We start from the raw sequence: 11,260 nt of genomic DNA, 5'->3' as shown, positions 1-11,260 counted from the left end.
TAAAACATGTCCCCAACTCTGATCACATCAGATGTAGGATCAGGTGCCTATCAGGAGTAAGCATTCCATGTCTACCGTATACACCCACCAAGAGGTATCTCTCTCTCTATCGGGTAAATGGCGTAATTCGCAGTCAGAATATAAACAACGTCCTGAATTGGTATGAAACATGTCAGGATAGCATATTACCCAATGCCATCTTGTATCGCTAAAATAGATCGTTATAATGACGGTAAGATTTGTGAAATATTTAATTTAAACGATATTGTTGAAAACCCTCTAACATCAACTTGTTTTTTTTTTAGTGAGTCTGCCTCTATCTTAGAACTGACCATACCCAGAACAAAGTCTTGCGAATCGAATAAGTTGAGAGACATAAACAAAGTATGCATGTGATAAATGAGAAGTTGACAATTGATAATCTTGAAGTCATTTTTTAAAAATAAATTTCTGTCAATAAAATTCCAAAAGGACTATGAGTGGTGGTAACTATTTTCTGTACCCACCCCGAAATTGTATTTTGAGATAGAACAATATAGTTGGTAATGAGTCTTAGAAATACCATCTTGCTGTAGCACTGGGAAATTAAATTCCATGATGACCTTATCATCAATTTTAGTAATGATTTTATCAATGAAATATTTGACAATTTTGTCTGATTTCACATGTGCTGTATTATTTCTAAAGAGGAATGTACCATTTGGAATTTATCGTTGTAATTTAAAGAAATTGTGCAAGATGGATCATTTTCTGACGTCATTGAAACAATCTTTCATAAACAATTTTATCATCACCTGCATATTTTCAAATGACATCCACTAACATATATAATGAAAAATCTCTAAGGTATTTAAATCCATTTCTTTTTCTACTTCCCTGTAGCCATTATGTCCAGCGGTCCGTGTTTGCAGTACGCTTTAATTTGAATTCATTATTGAAGTTATGAAATTGATCACTGTTCGCTATTCTCACCTTTTCATGATATGTTAGGAAATTAATGAATTTAGTCTTTTGTGGTTATTAGGGGTTACGAATCTAATTCTTTTCTACAATGGACATTTTATTCAAATTTTGATGCAAAGTAAAGCGTACAGTAATGAGTTAAAATCAATGAAAAAATATGGTAATCATTTTTTACTTTTCGTGGGAGGCGATTCAAAGGTAGGTTATGAAAATTCGTAATTACAAAGGAAATAATGGGAAACTTTCCTTATACATTATCAATGTTAAGGTTTCAAAAAGATTCTACAATTAAAGTTTAATCGAAATTTAAGTATGATTTGAAAAAAAGACAACATAAACAACAACAGGGGAGCATGTCAAAAGACGATTTTTGGCAAGGAATATGTCATTAAAGAAGAAATGGATGAACGATGAAGATACCGAACAGTGATCATAACTCATTTAAGCAATACCAAATAGAAACTTGGTCAGGCACGGACCCCTGGACGTACCAGAGATGGGATCAGGTGCCTAAGAGGAGTAATCATCCCCAGTCTACTGGTCACACCCGCCGTGAGCCCTATATCTTGATCAGGTAAACGGAGTAATCCGTAGTCAATATCAGTGTGCCAAGAACGGCTTAACAATCGGTATGAAACACGTCAGACAGCACTTGACCCAATGACAGGTTGAATTAGCAAATTAGATCGTTATAACGACCAAATAGTTTGCGAAATGCTGACTTTAAACAAGACTCTTGAAACCTCTGTAGAAGTTTTTGTTTGCAATCAAGTTTCACTCAGAGTTTCAGGTGTTAAAACATTCAACAATTAAATAGATTTTTCATCATGGATATGAAAGGCAAAGGGTATAAGATACTGCCACCCAGTGTTACCCCAAAGTTAACAGGATCAGGGTGAGATAAAATGCCTGCTTTATACAATTTGAAACTTTTAAATCTGTATGAAGTTGATAATAAAAAGATGCTGGAGTTCTGCAATGACGATATTGTCGTAGGTTTTGCTGATCAAGTCTTCCAGCACTCTGTTTGGATTCCCATGGACATGAATTGTGCACCTGGTCTGTTTTTATATTCTTTCGCGGTAGAATTCACTCAATAGCTTCTTCATGAGAAGACAAAACTCGACATTTAGATGTATCAATGACATTTTATCTATTGACAATAATTTCACTCATATGTGGATTCGATTTACTCGAAATAAAAGACACCAAAGTGTCTTCCATGTTTGCTTCGTGCTTAGATATTTAATTGAACATAGACATTAAACGAGAGTGTTGAAACTCCTGCAGGTGAAGTTGAGCTGTTAGTTTGCAATATCTATTTTCAATAAAATATCTACGTATGTAGTATATGAAAGGTGAAGATAACGAACAGTGATCAATCTCATAACTCCTACAAGCAATACAAAATAGATAGTTGGGCAAATACATATTTTATGTAAATAAGAAAGCGTTCAATCATACTGTTTTACAACTTTCATCCATCGATGTAGGTATTTAGGACAAGGCTGTTTAACAATACTGCAGTGACACAATTCTAAAAGTTTTGGTATGTTTAGCTTACTACTCTAATTTTAGAATCCTTCAAAAACAGTTCATTTCACAACATTTGATGGGACGGTACTCTTTTTTCCATATCATACAATGTCATTTTGTATTTGTAGTGCAAGATAGATCAGTGATGATTAGTAAAAAATTACATTCTCTGTAGCAATTACGAAATCGATCGTTGGTTCTTGTCGTAAATTTTTCACAATGAAGTATGCCATGATAAAACATTCATTGCTGGATATTCTAATAATGTTTTATTAGAATTCGACTTTAGAATAGAAACTATTAACAAATATACTGGTCTCATACGAAGGACCGCCCCATTTACTCACCTCATACAACAAGCAAGGGGTACCGAGATCCTATTCTAACTCGGATCCCCACGAATGTAAGTGAATATAGATGATATTGATGATAGGAATAAACCGATAAGACATGGTATGCCATAACGGATAACAAAATTGTGCTTTCAATTATTTTATTACAAAAAGCAAGCAGTTATTCAAATGTAAAGTAATATTAAATTAGACAAAAGTATATGGTACATATTTGTAAGATAAATTATCAAAAAATCAGCAATGACAAAAATAATGTAATAGAAAAACAGTCCAAATGTTGCTAATTATGCTTTGTGAGTTGCTGCCAAGTTGAGGTAGGTTAGCATACATTACTTTACTCTATAAATGTGGGCAAAAGTTTGATTCTTTGTATGAATGAAGTTCAAACAAAATGTCATTCAGTCTCATTAGTGCATTTTGATAGTGATTCTTTATGTTTGTAACACGAGCCGGGCGTAAGGTGTTTCCTTTACAGGCGTCAGCCGTTCCAAGCGCCGACAGACTGTTTTGGATATTAGATATGACGTCATCTATAGCTTGTGTGCCTTCCGTTCCAGAGTTTTGGTTGTTCGTTAAGCTTTTTACTGTTTGTATTTCACGGAGGACGTCACACAGTTGTTGCTTCGTAATATTCCATTGATAACGAATCTATAAAATAATTCAAATCACATTAACTTGGTATACTACATACAGGACTTCAATCAAATCTCATGACATTTTCAGTCAAGTAGTTGCATTAATATTATTCACAAATGTTCAAGTAATTGCTCTCACCGACTGATTGAAAATATAAGCTGTCTCATGGTGATATATTTTGGAGTTGCTAATCTGTATAAATATATAAAAGGTTTTGTCAATAGAAAGCAATGACCAGTTTTAGAGAAATTTCAAATCAAAGTACAGAAGAATATTCACACGTTCTAAAAATATTACTTACACCAGGTATCAAATTCGCAGCACGACTTAGAAAAGTCGAGAGTATTTCCGCAGTTTGACAATCGTTCATTGTGTAATTCACGGCTACCACGAAGTCTGTGAGATTTTGAATAATTTGTTTGGTTTCTTTTACAATGTTGAAATTTAGAGATTGCTGAATAGGAATCAATGGAGTAGTTGAAAATTTACACTGTGTGTTTCCTCCACCATGGACAACAGAAATGGTTGTTTGTAAAGATTGCAGTTGTAAGCGGGCTGTTTGAAAGTGATGAGCAATTCTAGAAGCTTCGTTCTCCAAACCATACAAGTGTCCCCGATCTCGAACACTTACTTCCATTGTTTGCAGACCATAATCCGCAGAACAAATGATCGCCAGTAAAGTGTTGAGTATCTCGTCATACTACAAGATGAACAAAATGATGAGGATCACCAGACCTCTTTATTGTTTGAATAATTCATGTTTCATATATTGATTAAAATTTAAGATATGATTTCTATTTCTTTACGACTTACTTGAGAAAGTGTCATATTCATCTTCTTAACTTTGTTCATAAGTTGTTCGGAGGCAGCGAATAGTCCTGTTTTTTTCTACAATTAACAAATATTAACTATAACAGTGGTTTTTTTTATTTTACCAATGCTGTGGTCAAATTATTTATTGGAATGTTTTAAAATTTGTGATAGACAGTTTTTTGTCATACTTTTCTGATTTCATACGTTAGATATGATTTCCTTCTTTCGATATGATGAATGAAACTAGAGTTATACAGTGTATTGCCTATGTTTGTTAATAGTGAGATTGTGGATAGCCTGTAAATATTACTCTATATTACACAGGTAGGATTTCCACCGTTTCAACTTACGTATTCTCGAAGTGCAATTCCAACAAAATCAATGCTCCGTTCACTTAATGTAATAATATTATTCAGATTTGTTAGTTTGTTCAGGGAGAACTTTTGATGATGAGCGTGAAACAATCTTTGAGACGGTTGATGTCTGGAAATCAATCCCTGGGTAAGGTGGCTTGGCGTTCTGGAGTTCAGATTTTCTATGTTTGTTGATAAAAGATCTTGCAGTTGGTTTCTCTCATAAATAGGCAAGGGTGTCGTCATTTGTGGACAGAGAACAAAAACGCAAAAGAGGACGCCTTGAAGAAAATATGAAAAATATAAATACGTAAAGTCATCCGAATGGTTTCTCTCTCTCGCTATAATCCGTCTACTTATTGTTATGATATATGATGAATACATGGTTTGATAAATCTAATTCATACAAACCTAAAATCATTTTGTTTTCTTTTTTGTTCTGATATCTCGTATTTAGTGAACGATGGCTGTGAGGTTTCTGATGATGGAGTATGTCTGGTCTTTATATACCAGTCTATAGTTGTTAAATCGAAACAGAAAGGATGGATTATAATATTCCCAGGTTACTCATGGAAATTTTGATATCCCTTAATATCTCAGCTGCAATTGATGGTGTTATACCTGTATATTCCATATTATTATTCAATGTTAATTATATTTCTGTGGGCGTTGTTTATTCTTGAACATAAATGGAATAAGAAATTCGGTGTCACATGCATCCATTAAGGTTAATGATCATATGTTCGGAAGTGGGCATTGTTTGATCAGAAAAAAAATAGTACATTGGTCGAAGGATACACTTAATGTTTCTTGCTGTGTGGAATCCATTTCCTGACCAATTGGTTGCAGTGTATGCTTTTTATCTATCATTATGTAAATTTGTACACAGCGTATATCTAACACAATGTACACTTAAACAGTCGGTGTTCTTCCTTTTGGAGAGAGATACTTGTATAGACTTATACATTATTTATGTACAAGAATTGTTAATATCGATTTTGATTGTCTTCAACATACTTGATTTTATCAAAACAACGAAAATTCCATTCTACAGTAATTTGTATACAATTCATGATAGTCTCGAGCAATTGACATTTTGTGTCCAATGTACAACAAAATTTTACATGTTCATTTTGTTGGTCAAACTCTTAACAATCCTGTAATTTCTTTATGGGTTGTTTTACTTTCCTTCAATAATTTTTCACTTATATTGAGACCAGATGTGGGTAAAGTGGGGTTATTTAACATGCCAACGCTTGTTGCGAAAGATAACCACCATTGAAATGTAAAATACGAAAGAACCGTGATTCTCACATCTAAATACTGAGCGTTTAGCGAAGAAGCAATTACTCACTATATTTATCTTTTAAATTAAATTCGGCAACAACACAATCAGACTTGAACTCACAATATCAAGTATACATATCGTAATGCAAAGTGCTTTAGGTAAGATATAGGGTTCATGGTGGGTGTCACCGGTCAACATGGTGTGTGTATTCTTCCTAAGCATGTGATACCACATTTGGTGTGTCTAGGGGTCCAAGTTGACATTCTCTTAATTATATTGTTCATAGAATTTATTAGATTGATCACTGTTATCTTCACTTGTTTACCAAACAGATCATACATGCCCTTGTACGAAACAGTGTATAGAAAGGAGAATGTAAGGCAAAGATAACGAACAGTGATCAATCTCATAACTCCTATAAGCAATTCAAAATAAAGAGTTGGGCAAACATGGACCCCTGGATATACCAGAGGTGGGATCAGGTGCGTAAGAGGAGTAAGCATCCTCTGTCGACCGGTCACACCCGCGTTGAGCTATATATATTGATTAGATAAACGGAGTGATCCGTAGTTAAAATCAGGATGCCAAGAATAATTGTTTATTTTTACTACAGCCTTGATTTATATGCATATGTAAATATGGACATGAACTAAAATTTGAATAAATTGGCCATTAATTGTTTTCTTGAAATTTTATTGTGATCTTTGTAATACTCAAAAGAGATGCTTTATCGACTGTTATTTTTTTATCTTGATAACTATGTGTCGACTGTCTGCTTCATTGTCAGTCAAGTATAACTTATCACTAGTTGTGCGTATAATCTGTGTCATTTAACAAAGAAAGTTTCTGGATGACAGATTACAAGATTGGAATGTTTCTGTGTTTCAATTCAAACGATGAAGCAGTTCTCTATATTGTCAAACATTCTAGTCTTTATTTTATGTGAGGAATGGTCGTATAGAGTGTTCAATAGTGATACATTTTGATGCTATTGAATTTAAGAAAGATTTGTAATAAAAGTGAACGTGAGAATCTGTGTTAATACTTGACGGAAATCGAAAAGTTAAATTTGTCTGAAAATAGATGATGAAATACATCATAATGTAAAAAAAGGTCCGCTGGCTTCTTTAATAATGTCTTATTAGAATTGTTTCGACCAAAGTCTAGAAACGGTTAGTGGAGTTTTTGAGTAAAGTGACGATTTTCAAGATTGATATTTTGAAAAGGACATTGATGGGATCGAGTCAAATTTAGTTTGATAATGAGCTAGTTTTTAATTGAAAATATTGATTACATACATCGTCAATCGCTTTACTGTTGTATGGTGTCAAGGATTCAAGGTTGTTTGTTTTATGTCCCATCAAGAATGTTTAACTCATATTGAGACGTCACCAGTGAAGTGATAAAAACTTAATTATGTAATATTGGTGCTCTGGCAGAGTTCCATATAATGCTGGAACAACAACATAATGCAGTAACATGTGCTCAGCGCTTGTGGGCATAATACATGTAATGAGGGTTATATGTAACGTGCCAACATCTGCCACGATACAAAACCTCCGCTTTTAAGGTATATCCAAAAGACCTGTGGGTCTCAAATCTGAATGCCAAGGATTTAGTTACGTTACGTCTTAGGTTTGACGTTGCCATGACATGAACCGACGATCTCTCACTGACGAAGGAAACACTAACACTGTGCTACCGCGACTGGTACCTAATCAGGGAGTATAGAAGTTGCCAGTGTTAAAGTTTTCCAAACACAGTTGAAATCAAATAAGATTTTCTCTGTATGTGTTTCACGTATACCTGTTCGATTCATTTGGATGTTTGTTCTGAAATACGATACTGCAATTGGGATATTTTCTTTTGTACTATTGTCGGCTTTACAAAGACCTTTGTCACTATTGATAATGAAATAGTTTACAAATTTGTCTTCACTAGCTAATTTAAATCATGCAGATTTCAAATGTTCAGTTTGAATATTATACGTCAAATGTTGTCTGATGTGTTTCATTCCAATGTAGGCCGTCTTTAACATACTGAGTTTCACTACGGACTCTATGTACTCCATTTACGTGATCACAATATAGGGCTCACGACGGGTTTGACAAATCAATATGGGATGTTTTATACCTCCTGGGCACCTTGTCCCACCTCTGATTTATCCAGGGTCGGTGTTTTTTCTACTCTTATATTTATATTTTTCATAGGACTGTTCGTTATCTTCGCCTTTCAGGAGATTGAACACTGTTCGTTTTCTTCACTTTTTCGTTAGCGGTATTTCATCTTAGCCTAGTCCTGTTAGCTTTGGAGTATCATAGGGCGGCATCATCGTAGACCCTTTATCTTATCACATTCCTTAATGGTAATCTAGTTTGTTTAACTATAGAAAGAAATCAACTTCAAAGATGACAATCTTTAATAAACGTATCAAAACTTGATATTTTGACAGAAACTAGATTGAATTGGTATCAGAGAAGGATATGTTACGAGCAGATTTTAAAAAGGATAAAAAAACGTTTTGAAGAAATATATTAACGGAACATGTTCTTTGTATTACTCCTTATCTTTGAATGAATAGCCTTCACTTTCAACGGTTTTTGTCATATTCACTTAAACATCACCACTCTATTACCTATTTCTCTAATTATGAATTTGTAACATCAATGATTTAATTGGAAAAGGTTTTCATGGATACTCCCTGTCTCACAAAAAAATTCCCAGTGGTCAGATTTCCCGGGATACCCAACTTTAGAGTTAGATTACTGAACTTGTAATCCACCTCTAGTTGAAAGAGTATTGAAGAAATTATCATAAAATTTCACAATAGACACGCATTCACAATATGTCACTCATGGGGAATACAAAATTTTCACCTGAACAATGCAACTTTCTGAAGTCATATGTACGATGCTACATAAACAATGATATCATCACCTAATCATGTTTTCAAGAGGCATTCTTAACATATATAAGAAACAAATTATCAAAAGTTGAATCAATTTTTATTTCCAATGTCCTGTAGCATCATATATTAGGAAACTACTGAATTGATAGTCTTTTGTGATTATAAAAAAATCCAACCGGAAAAAGATAATGGAGAAATTGCAGATCCTTCAATTTCTCATAGATACCGCTATCAACATTTGTATTTGTTTGAAGAATAAAGATTCACAATTCCGATACATTATCGCTACTTAATATAGATATCGATACAAAGTTCACTCCTGGGGTAGGAGACAGATCATAAAAATACGAAATTTACCTTTATTTTTAGCTCATACAGATATAAATTTCATTATTGATTAAAAAAGCATTTTACTACATTTTACTTTGTTAGATGACATATTTTTATATTTCTATGAGGCAGAATTTATTCAAAAGTTTCTACATAAAAGGGAAAAAAGTTTTTTGCGGCCTTGAACTCGACATTTAGATATATCAACAATGTTTTATCTATCAACAAAATCATTTTCATTCATATGTCGATTTGATATATCTCCATGAACACAAAATAAAAGACATCACAGAGTCCTCTACATGTACTTCGTACTTAGCTATTTCACTGAAAATAGACATTAACGGCAATCTAACAACTCAACTTTATGGCAAAGGGAATGATTTCAGTTTCTCTATCGTCAGCTTCCCATATCTATGTAGCAATGCTCCAGTATCACTTGTGTATTATGTTTATATCTCTGAACTGATTCGATATGCAGGACCTTGTTCTGCGAATCATCGGTTTTGCAAATCGAGACAGGCTACTGTCAACCAAGATAACGTTACAGAGTATTCAACTGTCTCGTTTAATGTCAGTATGTAGTTAATGCTATGGTCGTTATAGCGATTTAGTTTGCCAATATAACATATAATTGGGTCAAGTGTTGTCAGACGTGTTTCATACCGATTATTAGGCGCTTTTGGCACATTGATTCTGTCTACGTATTACTCTGTTTACCTGATCAAGATATAGCTCATTTTGGGTGTGACCGGTCGACAGGGGATGCTTACTCCTCCTAGGCATCTGATCCTACCTCTGGTATATCCAGGGGTCCATGTTTGCGCAACTCTCTATTATGTATTGCTTATAGCAGTTATGGGATTGATCACTGTTCGTTTTCGTCACCTTTTCATTCAGTTTTGATGACATCTAATGACAGTGGAGTTCTCTGACATTTTTTAAAACTTAAAGGCAAATGAAACCAACAAAAGAGAACAAGTTTTATATATGAGGTTTGCAGAACCAGAATGCTATGTTTTGATATGACTTTTTTGTAATCTAACACCAGATTCTTAGTGTTTGTTTATTTTATAGTTACTGCAATGACACCAAAAATGCTTATGATTATGTTATATATATTCTATCTAATATCAATACAATTTGATGAATGAAAAGGTGAAGATAACAGTGATCAATCTCATAACTCGTATAAGAAATACAAAATAAACAATTGAGCAAACACGGACCCCTGGACATAAAAGGGAGGATACCAGGTGCCTCTGAGTAAGCATTCCCTGTCTATCGGTCATGTAGTCAAAGTCAATGTGTAAAGAACGGTGTAACAATTGGTAGGAAACACACCAGACAGCATTTGACCCAATCACAGGTTGTGTTGTAAAAGGAAATTGTTAGAAGGTCATAACATTTGCGAAAAGCTGACTTTAAATGAGACGGTTGAAACCCCAGTAGCATCCAACTTTTTTGCCATTAGTCTGCCTCGATTCAAAAACTGACCAGACGCAGATCCAGCTGTTAAGTATTAAAAAAAATTGAGAAACTTTTTAATGCAATAATTCCACTTTGAACTTTCGAAACTAGTGTAATCCTTAATTTGACATATTTTTTGTCTGTGATGGTAATTATATTATTAGTCACTGTATTTTATGATAAATGCATATAGACCTCGATAAGGTGTAAATGCCATTATGTAATTATGTTTGTATGTAAATCATTTTTAGAAAATAGAGGAGAGATATACCTATAAACATTTACATTCATTCATTCAGATATATATCACAACAGGAACAAGCCACTGTCATTCCTGGCTGTTATCGGTGTAGTATAGTAGTACATTAATAGATATCTATAGTACATGTAGGTTATGTAAATACGAAAGCGTTCATTCATACATTTTTTTTTTACAACTTTCATTCATTGGTGTCGGTATCTAGGCCAAGGCTGTTTAACTTTATTTTAGTGAAATATTTCTTTTTCTAAAAGTTTTGTTGTATATGATTTATTACTTTAATATTTCAAAATCCGTCACAAACACTTCATTCGTTTTTTATATCATACAATGACACTCTGTATTTATTGT

The 11,260-nt window shown here is 33.7% G+C and overlaps 1 protein-coding gene across 1 annotated transcript in view; it reads right to left on the bottom strand.

Moving 5' to 3' along the window:
• Positions 1-3,608: 3,608 nt before the first annotated feature.
• Positions 3,609-11,260, bottom strand: part of LOC125646845 (uncharacterized) — a 44,913-nt gene continuing 37,261 nt past the window's right edge. Inside the window, exons 22-24 of the mRNA XM_056142040.1 lie at positions 4,302-4,376; positions 3,790-4,188; positions 3,609-3,680 (exon numbers count right to left, since the gene is read on the bottom strand). Coding sequence (XP_055998015.1) covers positions 3,609-3,680; positions 3,790-4,188; positions 4,302-4,376 — 546 coding nt within the window. The remainder of the gene's footprint in view (positions 3,681-3,789; positions 4,189-4,301; positions 4,377-11,260) is intronic.

The sequence above is a fragment of the Ostrea edulis genome, chromosome 6 (assembly GCF_947568905.1).
Source record: "Ostrea edulis chromosome 6, xbOstEdul1.1, whole genome shotgun sequence".
Taxonomy (NCBI): domain Eukaryota; kingdom Metazoa; phylum Mollusca; class Bivalvia; order Ostreida; family Ostreidae; genus Ostrea; species Ostrea edulis.
Note: the sequence above shows the minus strand (reverse complement) of the source record. Positions and strands in the feature narration are given on the sequence as shown.